The sequence below is a fragment of the Callithrix jacchus genome, chromosome 13, assembly GCF_049354715.1.
Source record: "Callithrix jacchus isolate 240 chromosome 13, calJac240_pri, whole genome shotgun sequence".
In the NCBI taxonomy this organism is placed as follows: Eukaryota; Metazoa; Chordata; class Mammalia; order Primates; family Cebidae; genus Callithrix; species Callithrix jacchus.
In genome coordinates, this window is record NC_133514.1 from 14,244,405 (window position 1) to 14,264,081 (window position 19,677).

General features: G+C 44.6%; 1 protein-coding gene across 4 annotated transcripts in view; it reads right to left on the reverse strand.

The window, feature by feature from the left end:
• The window catches only part of PTK2B (protein tyrosine kinase 2 beta), a 133,824-nt gene that overhangs the window by 31,887 nt on the left and 82,260 nt on the right, over positions 1-19,677 (reverse strand). For all 4 annotated transcript variants that reach the window (XM_003734571.6, XM_035269934.3, XM_035269935.3 and 1 more), the window contains 3 exons: positions 8,962-9,140; positions 8,306-8,393; positions 6,396-6,475 (listed from right to left, as the gene is read on the reverse strand). In XM_003734571.6, the coding sequence (XP_003734619.4) occupies positions 6,396-6,475; positions 8,306-8,393; positions 8,962-9,140 (347 nt within the window). The remainder of the gene's footprint in view (positions 1-6,395; positions 6,476-8,305; positions 8,394-8,961; positions 9,141-19,677) is intronic.

Sequence of the window (19,677 nt, forward strand, 5' to 3'; positions counted from 1 at the left end):
TCTTAACAAATACGGTCTCAATTTTACACTCTGTGCCCCAGCCTGAAACAAGGGGCAGTGTCTGGAGATAGTTCTGGCTATCACTTCCTAGTCGGAGTAGGAGGTTGGTGGTGCTACTAGCATCAAGTGGGTAGAGGCCAGGGATACTGCTAGACATCCTTCAACGCACAGAAAGCCCACCCCAACTCCCTGCTAACAGAGAAGTATCCAGCCCCACATGTTACTAGTAGTGGGGCTAGAAAACCCTGGGAATTTGATCCAAGAAGAGAACTTAGAAAACTAAGAAGATGGGCTCTTCCCTACCCTTACTTTTCTCTACTGGGTGTCTGACAGAGCAAGGTAAGCGATGGTGCCTCAGATGGGGAGTGCTTGCTGACCAAGGGCAGATGTGCAGAATTGGGAACCAGAAGACTGGGAGATAGGGAAGACATTCAGGTATAGCAAAGGTCCTCAACCCCCAGGCCGTAGACCAGTACTGGTCTGTGGCCTGTTAGCAGTGGGTGAGTGACTGAAGGTTCATCTGTATTTACAGCTGTCCCCCATCACTTGCTATACTGCCTGAGCTCCATCTCCTGTCAGATCAGTGGCGACATTAGATTCTCATAGAAGCATAAACGCTATTGTGAACCATATGAGCGAGGGATCTAGGTTTCACCTTCCTTATGAGAATCTAATGCCTGATGACCTGTCACTGTCACCTGTCACATCCAGATGGACCATCTAGTTGCAGAAAAACAAGCTCAGGGCTCCCAGTGATGCCACGTTATGGTGAGGTGTACATTTATTTTATTACATATTATAATGTAATAATAGAAACAAAGTATACAATAAATGTAATGCTCTTGAATCATCCTGAAACCATCCCCCACTCCAAGGAAAAATTGTCTTCCATGAAACTGGTCCCTGGTGCCAAATAGTTTGGGGGCCACTGAGGTATAGGACATGAGAAGTCTACCCAGGATTCTCCTCTGGATGGAAGCTCTGCCTCCTCTTCCTCCTCCCACTCAGGTGGGAGTCCCTGCAGTTAAGACCCCAAAGTTCCATATGATTGACCATGGCAGCTTTAGAAAACGTTTCAAGCCAGTGTTACCTGCTCAACATACACATTCATAAGAAAACTCAGGGTGACTATAGGCAGCCTGGTCATCTGCAGTGCCCCTGAGTTGAGTGAGTCATAAAATATACTCCCAGGTAACTGAACACATTGGCTTGCTATACCCAACTATTGAATTCTAATAGAATACATGTTGGCAAAGATCCATTGAGGAAGAGGATTTCAGTTCTTTCAGAGTTATCCATTCATTCAACTATGTATTGAGTCCTTATGTGCCAGGCAAAGGCAGCACCAATATTGACTCTAAGGATTTGATAGAATTTCACAATCTGGTGCATGGGGACATGTCATTGCCTCCCAGAGCTGGGTGCAAGGTGGTTTTGCAAAGGAGGCTGGAAGGGGTCAGGATAGCACAGAAAAGGCTTCAAGATGAAGAGACCCTCAGGCTGGCTTGGTGAGGAGAGCAGATGGTCACACTGCTTGCAATTGACACCTCAGAGGCTCATGCTGAGGTTTCCTACATATGTAGAGGACAAGCAGGTAACACAGGCTCAGTACATTTTCTAAAGCTGCCAGAAGATAGAAGAGTTTGCTAGGCTGAAAAGGGAAATGAGAAGAGTGTGCCAGGTAGGGGGAATGCACTGCCCACCCATGGGGTGAGATCTGCTTCCCAGCCACAAAGGAGAGTGGTCTCCTAAAGCCACTCCAGCCTTACAATCTGTTGCTGAGTGAATACAGACTTCACTTACAGACTTGTGAAGAAAGAATCTGGAAGACTGGGATACTTAAATATTAAATTTCTAGAAACAGGGTTAGCTAAATGAAAAGGTAAACACATTTTGAAATTAACACTGAGCAATTAAAGCGCATAAAAATAACAGCATTTTTACCATGATCAAGGAGGTAGTGAATGGAAAAATGTTTTATTAGGATAAAGGAAGCTCAGCTAGCACATCAAGATCATCCCAATCTCCTGGACCCAGCTTGCTTAACCCACTCCCTGTGTCACGGATGGCCCTTCTCTCAGGCATCAAAGATCATTTACATGGTTACCATGAACAAAAGTGTCCAATCACTCAGATGTGTCACAATCTGTGTGTTTCTAACATTTGGAGCAACTGAACTTCTTGGGAACGTATGGGAGAACTAGTAACCAACACTCAACGGACACTGCTCTCCCCAGCAAGTTAGCTTCCCAATCATCTCAGCTGCTCTCCAGGGGCACCCAGGTCTCCCAAATCTGCCCCAACCTCAGTCACTGAGCAAGGCTGCGCCTATCTGGAGCGCCCACTAGTGCCTGGCTGGTCTCCCCAGCCCAAACCTGCAATTTTGAGTAGCTAACACCAGGTGGACCGCAGTGGCATCTATAATCAAATACAGGCCTACTAAAAATACAAAAAATTAGCTGGGCATGGTGGTGCGTGCCTGTAATTCCAGCTACTCAGGAGGCTGAGGCAGGAGAATTGCCTGAACCCAGGAGGCGGAGGTTGCGGTGAGCCGAGATTGCACCATTGCACTCCAGCCTGGGTAACAAGAGTGAAACTCCGTCTCAAAAAAAACAAAAAAAAAAAACAGGACTATGAATGATACCCAGGTAAGGGCAGCAGAAAATAAGGAAACAACTAAACCAACTAAACAACTGAATCCAGTTGGTTACTTTTTTCTTCTAAACATTAACAGAAATTAACTACAAGCCAAGATGCGTTTTGAAGCAAAGCAAGCTGTGTGTTCTTTCTCTACTACTTATTATCAGCTACTACTTAACTAATCTGGGGTTACACATTCACTCTGTTTGCATGTGTGTGCGCGTGTGCACGCTCTGCTGGGGGTGGGCAATGTTCCCAGGTGTCTGAGGTCAAGGGGGTAAAGTTATTTGGTTCCTCAAACTGGCCAGATACTGATTTCTAGCATAGGGGCATGAATTTCAGACTTTCATTTAGAGGTACTATTTAGAGAAAACATTTGACATTTACAAAGCATCTCCAATAAATGAATAAAATTAACTAGGTATTGTTTCAACTATATGACATTCTGGAAAAGGCAAACTATGGCAACAATAAAAAGATCAATGGTTGCCAGGGTTAGAGGGAAGGAGGGATGGATAGGTAGAGCATGGAGAATTTCTTAGGGCAGTGAAACTTCTCTGTGCAATACTATATTGGTGGATATAAGTAATTATACATCTAGCCAAACTCCTGGAACATACAACACCAAGAGTGAACCCTAATGTAAATTACAGGTTTTAGGCAATAATGATGTGTCAATGCAAGTTTATCAATTGTAACAAACGCGCCACTTGGTGGGGAATGTAGACAGTGAGGAGGCTGTGCATGTGGGGAAGAGGGTGCATAGAAATTCTGTACCTTCTGCTCAATTTTGCTGTGAACCTAAAACTTCTCTAAATAATAAAGTCTATTCAAAATAAACAAAAGAAGGGTAAAGAAAAAAATAAGTAAAATATAATAAGTAATTATTGAATATTTTGGTCCCCGCCATTGTTCTAAGTACTTTAAACACATTAACTCATATATTCTTTGTAACAACCCTGCAAGGTTTATTATGTTACTGCTGTATAGTAACATAACATACATAGTATACAGTAGCATATGTTATATAGTAACACACATGCTCTATAGTAACAAAACATACTGTTATATGTTATATAGCATAACAAACGTTATATAGTAACACAATGTTACTGTTATCATTCCTATTTTACAAATGAAGGAATCCAGGCGGAGAGATTAACTGACTTGCCCAGAGTAACACAGGAAACTCAGGACTCCACTGAAGATTCATTTCACGTATCTCATGTCTCAGGCATACATCGTACCTCTTTTGTAAGCTAGGAAATAATACAGTATTTTTTCCTGGAGATGCCATATATCTATAGGCAGGTGACATAACCAATAATGTTAGTAGTACAAGGGATTATTGCTCATGATTTGTAGGTAACCCCAAACTCTGGGACGTTTTCAGGCCAGAGCCACAGCCCTAGAAAATTCTGCCCTATGCTCTGATTTTCCAAAATGTGTCCAAGTCTCTCTTGGTGAGAAATAGTTGTAACTTGACTTTAAAATAACTCATCATAACAAATAATTGCATTCAGCTTTAAAAATCATTAGACCTGCAGATCTTCTATTAGGTTCATAAAATAGGTGTTCTCCATATCCTCTCCCTAATATCATATACTCTGCACTTCAGCGGCCAACCAGCGAGAATAGGAACATCTCTGACTCTGTTCCTCACGCTCAGGAGATGTGAAACAGTATGTCTCTTGCACAAAACGAGTGTGGCTTTTAGAATCATCCTGCGTCGGTTAGATAGCAGATATATGCAGTCACACTCATGGCAATACTACCTACAGGAGTCACGTTGGATGCCTCGCCCCGTTCTCCAGTACATTAGTGCAGTGCCTGGCACTTAGGCCACCAGCAGTAATAGTTTGGGGGTTATTGAAGGATATAATAAAACAAAATAGAATGTTAATGGGTCTCTGTGGTGCTGTTTTACAACTAAGTGATGACTGCTTGGCAGGTGGCAAGTGATGGGTGTGTCAGAGTGATACTAGCATCCTGGGTGTGAGATCCACAGATAAAAAGGTAAAGATGAGTGTTTTAAACATGTCTAATTTTAGAGGGGAAGATGAAACTGTATAGGATGCAATGCAGCTCATAGGAGCCGAGCAGTCTGAGAAGGCATAAAAGGCACAGATAATAAAATAAACTTCACAGACTGCCCCTGGTCTGCCAGCACCGAGCTCCCAAGATTATTACTAATGGCAGCGAGCTGGGACGCCTTCTAAGCAGCTGCAGGGAATGCAGGCCTCCTCTGTACAGAAGCCTTGAATGCTCCCTTGCTCATTGAGAAAAAGTCATCAAATATGAAGACCTCAAAGCTGCTCTTGACCTACTCTGTCAGTAATGCCAACAGCCTCAGATGCTGCAATCGAAGTGGGCCCCTCCCCTTTCCATCCCACTGCCCCCACTGGGGTACCCCTCAGCATTCTCTCTGAGATTCATGATGGGGCCAGAATTCCCCAGTGCACCCCACACTGTAGAAGTGGCAGCAGAGTTCTATTCTCTATTAACCATGAGGTCACAGATAAGGCTCCAGAAATGCAGTTCCAGAAAACAGGAAGTAATCCTTGGCTAACGATTTCCCTGGCAGTCATCCTGAAAGTCCTCCCCTCAACCCATATGACTAATGGTATTCAAGTCCCCTAGGGTGGGGGAGGTAAAAAATGCCTAGGATAAGGTTCCACTCAGGTCTGCTAGATCAAATCTCCCAAGGGAAGGGGCAGGACACTTCTAGCTTATTAAGCTCCCAGGTGATTATGATTTGTAAGCAGATGCTGCAACCACTGCTCTAAGACAGAGAAGGGGTAGAGAGAAGCAGAGGAGAAGGTAGAATGGCAGGGCATGATGAAACCCAGTGGTGTTGCACTGGTCATGACAGGGTTACAGCACAGTTAGCCACATCACTCTCCTCAGTCCCAAATGGCAATGACCCCATGGCAGCCAAGGAGGCGGCCTAATTTTTTAGACTGTTGTTCTAATTATGTCATTCTAATGATACCACTGGACTGCCACTGGACCAATGTTGTCTCTCATCATCAGCCCCAACTTATCGCTCCAACTTCACGATTCTCCAGTCTATGCTTTTCCTTCTGCTGATTCCTGGGCCTAGAGTGTATCTCCCCTGACCCCTGTTCTCTGCTGGTTGAAACCTTTCTCCTCCTTCCAGCAGCAGTTCAGATACCCTCTGCTGATGCCCTTGGGCAGGATGAATGACTCCTACGTGATCAGTACCATCTGCATTCTGCCTCGTATTATGATTGATTGTATACACATCTGTCACCTCCCCAACATGGAAGTGTGAGGGCCTCTCTGGATGATGTACTGATCCCACACACATTGTTCAAGTGCTTACTGAAGTGGGGATATAGCAATGGGCAACACAGATAGACATCTCTAGGTTCAAATGTCCCCCAGATCCTAGCTTGCTGCTCAAGAAACATCTGCTGAATCGCTCGAACAGCAGCAGAGGTGATTGACAGATGGAAAAACCCAGAAGCCTGCAGGCAAGCGCAGTGGCAGCAAAGGAAGCCAGGAGAGTGCATCTAGGGAGGGGGCTGGCCTTCCCGCCCCTGTCATCCCGAGGACCAGACACCCAGCCCCTCAGAGCCTCACCTGCTGCTGGTCACCACCTTTCCCCTTCCTGACTCCCACATACTCATTACTGTTTCCCATCCTGGACATGGGGAAAGGCTGGGCCAGCCCAGAGCTCGGCCCAAAGCCCAGCACAGCACCCTCCCAGCAGAGGCCTTGAGGCCACATACCTGAGCTCCAGGCAGCCCAGCTGCAAGGCCATGCCTTCACTGACCTTGCTGGCATAGCGTTGCATGTAGTCGTTCCGGAGCTGGTGGGGAGAAACACCAAGCATCAGACTTGCACCCTCACCAGCCCCCCGCCAGCCCCCGTTTCCCTGAACAGAGGACCCAGAAGAGGAAGGGCCTGATTCTGCCTCCCTAAGCAACAGCTACCCACCCCACCACAAACAAACTTAGAGCAGGGATGGAGAGCATGAGGGAAGGGGTGCATGTGCTTCCACAGGCCGAGGCTGTGAGGTTTCTGAGATGCTTTTACAGGCATTCTCTCCCTGCTCCATAGGCAGGAAGTTCAGATTTGCCTCATCCCCCATTTTGTATAAAAGGAAACTGATTGGCCGGGTGCGGTGGCTCACGCCTGTAATCCCAGCACTTTGGGAGGCTGAGGCAGGTGGATCACGAGGTCAACAGATCGAGACCATCCTGGTCAACATGGTGAAACCCCGTCTCTACTAAAAATACAAAAATTAGCTGGGCATGGTGGCGCGTGCCTGTAATCCAGCTACTCGGGAGGCTGAGGCAGGAGAATTGCCTGAACCCAGGAGGCGGAGGTTGTGGTGAGCCGAGATCGCGCCATTGCACTCCAGCCTGGGTAACAAGAGCGAAACTCCATCTCAAAAAAAAAAAAAAAGAAAAAAAGGAAACTGATTTTGCAAGAAGTCCATAATTTATCCAAAGCCCTGTTGGTAAATAGTGATAAATGTCATCCACAGGTCAAGAAAAGTCTAGCTCAGTCTCTAGCAAACCAAGAGGGACGTAAGACCAGACAGAAGACAACAATGACCGCTCCTATTGATGCTGTGCTTCGCTCTGCACCTGGTGCTGGGCTTGGCACTCCACACACATTCTGTCCGGAAGTCAGAGATGCTCAGAACAGCTGCTGAGAGCTGGTTGTTAAGTTTTCAGAAGTTTTGTGAGCAAGGAGATGTCCTACTGATAGCTTGAAATAGGCCACAGTGAAGGAGTATTCACACCACAGAAATCGGCAAGTCCCATAAAAAGGAATTAAATAATGGCATTTGCAGCCACCTGGATGGAGCTGGAGACCAGTATTGTAAGTGAAGTAACTCCAAAATGGAAAACCAACTTTGTATGTTCTCACCCTTAAGGGGGAGCTATCCATGATGATGCAAAGGCATAAGAATGAAACAATGGACTTTGGGGACTCGGGGGAAGGGTGAGAGGAGGTGAGGGATAAGACTATGCGTGGGGTACAGTGAACACTGCTTGGGTGGTGAGTGCACCAACATTTCAGAAATCACCACTAATGAAATTACTCATGTAACCAACACTACCTGTTCCCCCCAAAAATCTATTGAAATAAATAAATAGGCAAGTGCTAAACGTCAGGGAAGTTTTGTTTGGAGAGCCAATTTACCAGCCAATAATTCCATCTGGTCTCTACAACAACCCTATAAAGTATTATTATTATGATTCCCATAATAATTTTATAGCAGAGGAAACAACTTCATGTAGGTAAATGAGGTCCCCTGGGGCTTTCAGGTTAGTAAATGCCAGAGCTGGGTTAGTGGACGACAGTCTGCAGAGCTGTGCAGGAAGCACTGCAGGCTTCATCCTGGACCTGCTCTTCTGCTTCACTAGCCAGGTCTCCTGGGCCAAAAGAAAAGTCCAAGAGGAGCTGGGAGCACACCGGGCAGTTTGCCCAGTCATTAAATACTGAGAGAGAAGTGGGGTTGGAGCCACTGACCACAGACCAAGAACCTTCTTCAAGAGAAGTTTCCTAGCTTGGGCCCTCCGGAATCTGGGCTTTTATCTTTCCATTTCCCTAGGAGAGGATGGTTCATGCTTGGCATTTAAGGTGCAATGGGAGCCTCGGGGCAGGAAGATAAAGTACTTTTTACCTGTTGGTAAAAATAGAGCAGTGTGGTCCTGTCCTCCTTCAGGCTCTCCATGAAGTCTTCCGGCAAGTAGCGAATTTGAAGGTCATACCTGCAACAGGACAGTCGGGCTCTGGTTGACACAGGGAAGCTGGAGCCTAAACAAAAGAGTGGGACCCCAAGGGCAGAAGCAACCCCACTGCAAAGGGAAGGGCTTCCCATGGGTCTCGTGGCCACCCATTCAGGGCTTTTCTCTTTCCCTCCTCTGTGGTTGGGCAAGGAACCATCAACAGGGAGGTGGCTGGCAGGTGATGTCAGAGCTGGCCTTGACTTTCTACCTTTCTCCCTTGTGGCAGCTGTTTCCCATAGGTTCACAGGCCTGCCCTGGACCTGGGCTTTCCATCCTCCGCACCCTTCTGTCTCTCTTTTCCTCTAGCACTGTCAGCACCCCATTGAGGGTTACTTTTAGGGGTCTGCTCTGGGATGTGGATAGTCTGTGAGCCCAGATTAGCTTAGAAAATACATGCATTTGATGCTGGAGGAAGACTAAGCCTAGAATGCCACTCAGATTTGCTAGAAGATTCTGAGGTAGGAGAGTGCTCTAAGGGAGGAACTCCCAGGGCCTCCCCACCCTCCATTCCTCTCCTCCCCACTTTCAGAGCCCAGGAGTCCACTCCTACCTCCACTCGGCTTCCACGTGCAGGCACTCATACTTGTCCTGCACCTCACCCACCGTCATCTGCGGGTGCAGCCAGTGGATCTCATCTGACTTCATGTGCTTCAGCCTCAGCCCATAGCACTCAGCCAGCTGGATGTTGGGCCCAATCCGCCCACTCAGCAGGATGGAGGTGATGATCTCCTGCAGAGAAGAGAGGGGCATGACTTGGGGATGCCCTCCTCTGGGCTCCCAGAATTCTCACATGGACCTGAAAAGTGTAATTCTCTAGGGTAGGATTCTGTCTTTATGTTCGATTTGTCTCTGATTCTCTAGCACTTACAGAAAGATCTGTACACAATGGGCTCTACCTGATAAATGAACAAATGGGTGAAATGAGACAGAGATGGAGGAACTGAGAGAGCAGAAGGGAGGAGAAAATGCAGAGAGGCAAAGAACACCGAAAATTTGCTTCTGCACCACATTATAACCTAACCAATCAATAATTACTGAACATCCACCATGTGAACAGCACCTTCTGAGTGGTTTGCAATTTAGCCAGCATCACTGAGCTCCTGCACCAGGCACTGCTAGGGCCTCTGCAGACACGATTTCATTGGCTCCACAACACAGAGAAGCAGGAGTTACCATCTCTGTGTGGCTGATGGAGACACTAATACAGGTCACACAAGCCATGAAATTAAACTGGGATTTGGAATCCTGGGCCACTAGACTGAGGACTTTTACCAAGACAAACTGATTCATGGAGTGGTGGGACTGGACAAGATAAGGCCAAGATTCACTTGGAAGGATTAAGTGCCACAATCCCCACACGAGCAGGGTCACAAGAAATGAGTGCTGGCAAGAAACCAGGTGCCCTGTTGTTTCCACATTCTTGTTAACCAGAGGTTAATAGACTGCCTGCCTCCCAGGCTGATGTCGCAGCTTCCTGGCCTAGAGTCAAAGGTGGATAACAGGTGTGCCTACCCGGCAGCTGCTTGGAAGTCCATCTGGAAGGTCCTGCCTAGTTCTGAAATCACTTTGGTGCCATTTTTTTTTTTCTTGAGATGGCTTCTTGCTCTGTCACCCAGGCTGGAATGCAGTGGTGCTATCTCAGCTCACTGCAACCTCCACCTCCCAGGTTCAAGCCATTCTCCTGCCTCGGCCTCCTGAGTAGCTGGGACTACAGGCACATACCACCACACTTGAATACTTTTTTTTATTTTTAATAGAGATGGAGTTTTATCATGTTGGCTAATCTCGAACTCCTGACCTCCTCTGATTTGCCTGCCTTGGCTTCCCAAAATGCTGGGATTACAGGCGTGAGCACCACACTTGGACTTTGGTGCCACGTTAACTCAGGTTTCTCATGGAATTCCACCGAGTTGGTGAATTGAGCTCACTCCTGAGAGAGCAGAGAGTACTTTGGGATATAAATTTAAAAACCTGAAGGCACTGACCTATCTCTGTTGGATATGTCTGCAATGCGCATGCCACCAAGCCTAAATCAGTCTAAAGACTGAATAATGCATAACAGGTTGCTATCAGACCAAAAAGGGCGGGTGTGGGGGGGAACTGATTATTTAGATTTTCCTTTTTTTTTTTTTAACATGCCTCCCAAGACAGTTTCTAATTTAGTAAATCAACTGTAATCAGGTTTTTAATTGGAATGAAAAGAAGGAGGCATACTATTTTTCTCAGAAGGAAATCCATTTCTTTCTCTCTCCACTAGGAAAATATCGTGCTAATACTTAGAAAATCCTGGTTTGGAAGGAATGCCCAGTTATTTGCCTTCCAGAGCACCCATGTGTCTTGGGCCAGCTGCCTCTTGCTAGCCCTTCTGGACTCAGGGAGTTGTGAAGCTAGAAGACCCTCAACCTGAAAAATCCCTTCCCTATTAGGAAAGAAAATGCCCATTACAGAAGGTGATGACTGCTCTGTGAACTAGATGGGGAAACTGAGGCATGGAATGCACTTGTGAATAGTTGTAACTAACTAGTACAGCAATCAGAATTGAGGCCTTAGATGGGGAAGAAGACTGGGACCAGTGGCACTCCTACAGGGAGAGGTACATCTGGGTGGGGGAAAAGGTCAAGCCTGTGAAGTCAACCATTTTGTCATCCTCTCTACCCATTTCTCCTGTCGTCGACCTTCTGCCCTGCTCTGTCCACTGTCATCCTGTCATATTACCCAGAGCCCCATGTTACTCCCAAGTCCTCTCTGGAGCCCCCATCTCTGCTGCTTTTAAACTTAGAGTCCTCTCCTGCTCCAGCTGAAATCTACTTGGCTAATATCTAATTTCCTCAGGGCTAGGACCCCTATGCTGTTTATTATCAAAAATCTCAAACATATACAAAGTAAATAAAGAGTATAATAAACCCCCACGTACACATCACCCAGCCTCAACTGATTACCAACCTTCTGCCTTCTTGCTTCATCGATACCAACACCCGCTCCCCAACTGTGACTTTACAGTTCTTCTAATGTAAAATGTATATACATTAAAATGCATAAATTGTAGCTATACAATTTTGACACAACTGTGTAACCCCATACCAATTAAGGTATAGAAGTTTCCAGATCCGCAGAAAACTCCCCCATATCCCTTCTCAGTCCACCCTCATGGCCCACTCCCTCCTAACTCTCCAGCCACTTACCTTACCCCCACCACTTTCAACTGGTTTTGCCTATTCTAGAACTTCATATAAATGAAATCATTTAGCATATCCTTTTTTGTGTCTGTCTTTTTTTACTCAGCATGATGTCTGAGATCCATCATGTTGTTGCATATATCAGTAATTAATTCCTATTTATTGATCAATAATGTTCTAGTTTGTAACAGAATCACAATATGTTGATTCAGTCCTTTGCTTCTGGATACACGGACTATTTCTATTTTTCAGCTATTGTGAATTAAACTACTATATGAACCTTAAGTTGTATAAGTATAAATACTTATACAAGTATTTCTGTGAATATATGTTGTCATTTCCTGTGGATAAATGCCTAGAAGAGGAATTACTGGGTCAAAGATAGATACATGTCTGACTATAACTGTCAGGATTATTCCGTTTTATATTTCTCTTGTGACATGACACTTCCATTACACCACATCTTCACTGACATTTGGTGTTGTCAGTCTTTTTAATATTAGCCATCTCAGTGGGTGTGTAGTGTCTCATTGTGCTTTTAATTTGCATCTCTCTGATGACTAATGATACTGAACATGTTTTCATGTGTTTATAGGCCATTCATATACCTTCCTTTGTAAACTGGTTGTTTGAATCTTTTCCCCATTTTTTCTGTTGTGTTTTCATTTGCAGGAGGGTTGTAGGAGACTTTTATACATTCTAGATAAAAGCATTTTACATGCTGTATTTTATGAATGTTTTCTCCAGGTCTGTAGCGTGCCTATTCTGCATTGCCCAATTAATGTCGTTTGATAGAGTCTAACTTGTCAAAATTTTCTTTTCTGATTAGTGCTTTCTGTATCCTAAGAAATCTTTGCCTGCCTCCAGGTCATGAAAATATTCTATGTTTTCTTTTATAAGCTTCATAGTTTTGACTTTTAGTTTTGTGATGTATCATGAATTAATTTTTGTATGTGGTATTCATTTTAAAAAATATAGATCTATGGCTGTTTGGCATTCATTGTTGACTATTCTTTCCCAAATGAATTACGTCTGTCAAAAATCATTTGGCCATCTAGGTTTAGGTCTATTTTTGAACTCTCATTTCTTTTCTATTGATCTTTGTCTATACTGTACCAATATCAACCACACTGCCTGCATTACCATAGCTTTACACAAGATCTTGAAGCCAAATAGCATGAAGTCTTCTATTGTTCCCCAGCCCCCAGATTATTGGACTAGGTCTTTGCATGTCCACATAAATTTTAGAATCAGCTGGCCACTTTCTTTTTAAAAAGTCTGCTGCATTATGAATGGGACTGTGTTAAATCTATAGCTTAAGAGGAGAGAACTGGCATTTTTTTTTAGTGTTTAATTTTTTATAGAGTTTGGGTCTTGCTATGTTAACCAGGCTGGTCTTGAACTCTTGGCCCTCAAGTGATCTTCCCACCTTGGCTTCACAAAGTGTTGGGATTACAGACGTGAGCCACTGCACCTGGCCAGAACTGGCATCTTAACAGCATTGATTCCTCTAATCCATGAACATGGTATATCTCTCTATTTATTTAGGTCTTTTTCAGTTTCTCTTAGTAATGTTTTATCGTTCTCAACATATAGATTGTGCCAGTCTTTTGTTAAATTTATTCCTAATTAATTTATAAATTTAAAAAATTGCTTCTATAAATTATTTCTAAAAATTAATGTTTTATTTTGGGGCTTACTGTCTCCATGATTTTCTGCTAATCTTCTTGTTGCTCTGGCAACCCCAGATTGTATCCTCTGGTACTTTCAGTTACTAAGGCTGCAGATTTTTGTCCCTGGAACCTTCTTCCAGACTGGAAATTTCTCTCAGGTAAAAAGGCACAAACTTGCAGATCGCATTCATCACAGATTAGCTCTCAAGAGCAGGTTTCCTTTTAGTTTATGCTTGCTATGGTCACTCACCAGTGCCTGCAGAGAGTTCACTTTTAAATTTTGCCCAGATTTCATCATTGTTATCTGGAGAAAGAGTACTCAAGCCAAGCTATCCCATCACTTTTGAAATCTTTGTGCTATTTTATTAACAAATCTGTGTTTCTGCAACTAGGAGAGGGTTGGGGAGCAGAGAACATCTTTTAAGTCATGGAGAACTGAAATGCAGACTAGCAATAGCCAGGAACACAAGCCCTGGTGCCAGGCTGCAGCAATGCCTCTCTGCTCACCACCGGCACCCAGCTGGATGTTCTTGGGTACATACTGAAGTTCTCTGGATTCAATTTTTTTCATCCAGAATATGGACAAAATAATAGTACCAATTTGGAATTGTTTTTGTGAGGATTAAATTAGATAAAACTCCATAGAATGATGCTTGGCTCAAGGTAAATACAAAAACAAAACAAAACAAAAATAGCCCTCCCCACCTGCAAACAACAAAATATTAGCCTTATTTTGACACAGCAGTCTCTTACACAATCTGGTGCTCTGTAAACCAGATTGGGAAAACAAAGCAGAATTCATTCTATTTTTTCTCTTTCTTTACCTATCTACCTTTTTTCTTTTTCCTTCCTTTGGAGGTGGTGGGTCAGGGGTCAAAGGAGTTGGTCCAGGAGAGATGGTTGGAGTGATTAGGAGATTGGTTACAGACAAGGGGAGTGAGCAGAGAAGTAAATGTATTGAGGATAATTGGAAACACTTATGGAGAAGGGGAGGCTACAGACTCTAGCAAACCTATCTCATCATTTTTGGAATCTTTGGAGGTGAGGGATTGGAATTGGAAGTATTGGTGTGACTCATGGTTTGACAGCTAGAAAAATAGATACACACACACACACACACACACACACAGAGAGACAGAGAGAGAGAGAGAGAGAGAGAGAGAGAGAGAGAGAGAGAGATTGAGCTTCATGTATAGAAAGGACTTAGAAGCAATGATACCCCACAGTGAATACTGACTGTGCACCCAGTACCAAGTTGTAGTTTTCAAAAATCCTTCTCCACTTAAAGAATCCAAAGCTCCTTGCAGAAAAGGCTGATTCCAGGGATAGGGGAAAAAGTACAAGATGAGCCTAGAATGCTGTTTTGTGCCATATAAAAACAAAGTGTTTTGAGAACATTGAAGACACATAACAACAAATCAGGATTAGCCTGAAGGGGCTCAGACAGGCCACATCTAAGATAACTTAAGTATTAAAATATATAATAGGAATGAGTTACATCTCGCCAAATAAAAGAGAATTTAAGACAGATAAATAACTGGGGGAGAAGAAAATAATTCTTCCTTGTGTAGAATGCCAGGTAATAAACGTAGAAGAAAGGATAGAAATAGAAAGCCACCATTTGGCAACAAACTCAGTGTTGGTTGATTCCAGCAGGATTCATCAATGGGTGATGAGGCTGGAGGGAGGAGGTTTGGTATTGACATGGTCTCAGTGCATTTAGCCTCAGAATGTACTAATCAAATACACAGAAAAACCTGGCCAACACAAACACTCAGATCATCACAGTTTACATCCCTAGTGGTGGAACAGGTAAGCACAGCGGGCTTCCTGCCTCAATGCACCAGGAAGACTGCAGCAAGGTTGCTGAGATCTTCCTGCCATAAGTCTGTGACCTGATGGAGTCCCGAGGCCAGAGACCCAGGATGAGGAGTCTCCTGAGGGTCCCGGAGAACAAAAGGCCTGGATTTGGATGAGGAACTCTCCCAGATTGGAGGAGACTAAAGTGATATGACAGCTAAGTGCAAAGTGTGCTCCTGGATCAGACAGGAAAAGCAGATGCTTCTGGGGACAGTTGGTGAAATCTGGATGGCGTCTATGGTGTGGATGGGAGTGTTATAGCAATGCTGACTTTCTGATTTAGATGCATGCAGCACATCTTCTGTAGGAGAGTGTCCCTATCTGGGGAGATAAACTCTGGAGCATTCTGGTGATGGGGCAGCAATGCTGCAACTTGTTCTCAAATAGTTCAGAAAAAAGAATAATGATAATAGGCATATTTGTGTATATGTAGGCATGTATGCCTGCTTAGGGAGAGACAGAACTGGTAATACAGAAAATAATCCATTTAAACCATTGAGCATTCTGGGAGAGAGCTATATGGGAGTCCTTAGCCCGTTTTTTTTTTTTTTTTTTTTTTTTTTTTTTTTTTTCCTCCGACTTTTTAAAACGTTTGAAATAATTTCAGAATAAAAAGAGAGAAGACAGTCTGGTGAGGGAGATTCCCAGCCACACAAGAAGTAAAGGCACTGTATCAATGGGTTGAATAAGGTTTGTATCAGGCCAGATATGGCCTTGCAGCTTCTCCCCGACCCATAGTCCCTGAGCCGGGTCAGACTGAATCCAGCTAATGTTTCTAGTTGAAACTCTCCAGGGCACTGTCTGCACGAATTTTTTTTTTTTTTTCAGATTTCCTTCTAACAGGCAACCAATTTCTGTTGTAGACATGGTAGGGAAAGGTTAACTCGAGGTCTTTGGGGTTCAAATTTATTAACAGACTCTTTACCCAACTATCTTCATAGGAAGATAGATTTCAGTTTCAGGTGAGGAAGACCTTGAGAGCTTTCTAGCATGAAATACACTATTTGGGAGGTACTTGGTGATGGGCAGATTCTTAGCAGTGGTGCACTCTTTCCTGGAGGGCAAACCTGAATTTCCTGGGGAGAGGGAGCTTTATCAGATGGCACCTGCACTTGCCACCAATGTTACCACTGCTGGTTACTGATGATGTATCATAAAGAATTTGATGAGTCTTTGTCCTTGGTCCTGCAGAAGGGGTGTTTAAACCCTTGGAGTTTCCCAGAGTTAGGATGGACTTTGTTATTCACTGTGGGTTCATCACACCTGAATCTGGGCTAATGAGGTGATTCCTGGTGGGTCCCTGCTAGTCTCAGGATGGGGGCTGCAATGCTAGAAAGACCAACTGGGTGAGTAGAGGGTTGAAACTTTGAGCAATATAGTATCAGCCTGACCTCCAGGGAGGGCAGGGGAGCTGGAGATTGAGCCCAATTATGTGGCTAATGATTCAATCAACCAGTCAATCAATTATGCCTGTATAATAATCCCTAATACATTTGTGGCCATCAGAGCTCAGGTGAGCTTCCTGGTTGGTGATGCATATCGTGTTGGTGTGTCTGGAGAGTAAAGCCTTCTGAGGACATGAAAGCTTCCTGTTTGGGGTCCCTCAGACCTGTCCTCTCTGTGTCATTTGGCTGGCTTAATTTATACAATAAAACTGTAAGGATAGCACTTTCCTGCATTCTATGAGTTGTTTTAGGAAACTGTTGAACCTGCTGGGATAGTGGAAACCCCCAAATTTGTAACCAGTTGGTCAGACATGTGAATGGCCTAGGAATCCTGGAGCTTGCAATGGGGGTGTGAGGGGAGGGGGTCTTCTGGAGGATGCACCCTCAGCCTATGAAATCTGAGCTAACTCCACAAGTGCACTGTGGCAGGATTACATTACAAAGTGTGCCAGTCGTTTAGGCACACAGATGGTGGGGGGAGACAAGGTTTTGACCATGAGTGACTCAGAAAGAACTCTAACTTTGGAGTCAAACAAATGAGGATGAACCCAACTCTGATGTGTACTTCCAACAGGATGACAAGCTCCCTGAACCACAGTCCCCTCCCTGCAGCCCTCCAGCCTCACGTCAAGCTGCAGAATGGTGGCTTCATTCAAATTATCAGCAACTGTCTATGACACACTCGCTACGCAAAGCAGAGCTAGGGGTTCTTGTGTACACGCACAGGTCCTTGCCTCTAGGAGCTTCTCACATTTAGTATGTAGGAGGAAAGGCATGGTGTGAATTCAGGGTGGTGGCCAGGTTGGGGTAACAGAGGGCTAAGTGCTGAGGTTTTGAATGCTCTCACCTGCACTGGCTCTTGCATGAGCCCTGCCTTCCTCAGCCTGAATCCTCCTCTCTAGTATTCTAATACGCACACAGCTTCTCAAGCAAACAGTGGCAAGCAAGTTCAGCACTCCATCCAGAGCTCCTCAACCATCACCACTGAGGCAACATTTTTCTCTATTAATCAAGCACTTTAAAAAAAAATGACAGTATACAATGCTTATCGACTCACTAAACTGCCATATGTACCATGATTTTTAAAAATTGTTTTAATTGTATCAGTTGCTATTTAGGTAAGTCCAGGACTCTTTTTTTTTTTGCTACAGGAAGACCTTTGCTTCTTCCCATAGGAGGGTTTCCAGGCTCTCAGAGTGCCCACTGCTCACAGCCTGATTATTAAGAGCCTTTGAATGCTTTCTTGCAAACATTGAAACTTCTATAGCCTTTCTTCCTGCTTGGCTAACACTGATTTAGTTGCTTTATCAAATAGTGTAAAGACTCCAAACTACCTTTGCCTCTCCCTATTCTCTGGCCTTTTCCCCTGTAGGTCAGAAACAAAGAAGGAATGGGACTAGATGGCTTGTCTCTGTGTCCTGGATAATCTACTTTCAAAGAGAAAAAGGTCATTGAAGGAGTTACTTACTTACTTCACTTTCCTTCTGTTAGAGTTCGTCCATTTCACAACTTCTTCAGTAATCTCGATTGTCTCACTATTTTCTCAGACTCACCTATTTCTAACAAAACACCTAGTCTTTTTTTTTTTTTTCTTAATAAGCTTATTAAACATGTTCAATGTTAGTGGCTGGGTTTTGGAAACACCCTGACAGCTGAGTCCCCCACTGTCCTCCACCGGGATTGCTCTCAAAGATTGGCCCTTGCCTAAGGTTTCACCCTTCCTGGGGACCATCCGTATCCAGGGATCGGTCAACACAAGGTCATAATACCTGTCATCTTTCATCCTGATTTGGGGTAGCTCTTCTGGGCTCCTGGGCTCCAGGGCTCCATGTGGAATGGGCTGAGGCCTTTGCTGTGGCTGTATCCCAGCCCAACTTCTCTCTCTGCCCTGTCCTGCTTTCTACTCTCCCACTACCTATATGCCATGAGAGCTCCTGTCAACATGCCTCCTCCACGCAAGCCTCCCAGCCAGGGCTGCTTCCCAGGAACCCAACCGAGGCAGTGGCTTACAAAGTGCTTCCCAGGCTTAATTCAACTCACCCTCCTTATCCTTCACAAAATATTCTTGTTTGTTTTAGTAAGATGACTACATTTAACATTTTAATAAATAAATTTCAGCTTTTGTTCAGAAAAGTCTTAGGCCAGGCATGGTTACTCACACTTTGGGAGGCTGAGGCAGGCAGATCACTTCAGGTCAAGAGTTCCAGACTAGCCTGTCCAACATGGTGAAACTCCATCTCTACTAAAAATACATAAAGTAGCCTGGCATGGTGGTTCATGCCTGTAATCCCAGTTACTTGGGAGGCTGAGGCAGGAGAATCACCTGAACCCGGGAGGCGGAGGTTGCAGTGAGCTGAGATCACACCATTGAACTTCAGCCTGGGCTACAAGAGCAAAACTCCATCTCAAAAATAAAATCAAGTCTTGCTTAAATTTTATTTAAAATGGTGTCACTCTGAGGTTGAGGACAAAATCAAGGCAGGTGACTTTGGTAGAAAAACCCTCGGTGGTTCCTTATTTTCTGTACGATCAGATAAGACCCAAACTAATGAACACAATGCTTAAAACGCCCTTTGGGCTTTTTTCCCACATGTTCTTTCCAGTCTCATCCCCTCTGTACCCACAATGTGCTCCGTGCTTGGTCTCCAAAGCTGCTCTCTTTCTTCCCCCAACACAGCATCCTCTTGCTGTCCTCTGTGCCTGAACACATTCAATTCTTCCTGCCTGGGAGACCCCTGGTTCCCCTCTCCCCCTCATCCTCTCCTCCTGGTGAGCTGCCAGTTATCCTTTAAGGCCCAGCGAACACTCAGAGCCTCTGGGAAGCCTTCTCTGACTCCCTGTGGTAAGGTTTCTCTTTCTTCCCCTGGATTCCAAAAAACCTTAAACATCTATCTAGTAAGAAACCATTATGGGTTGAATTGTGGCTCCCGAAAAAGGTTATGTTGACTTCTTAACTTCTAGTGCCTTAGTGCGGGACTCTGTAGTCTTTACAGACTAATCGAGTTAAAATGAGGTCATTTGGGTGGGCTGTAATCGAAAATGACTGGTGTCCTTATAAAAAGGTGAGTAGTGTTAGGCTAGGTTCTGTGGCTCATGCCTGTAATCCCAGCAC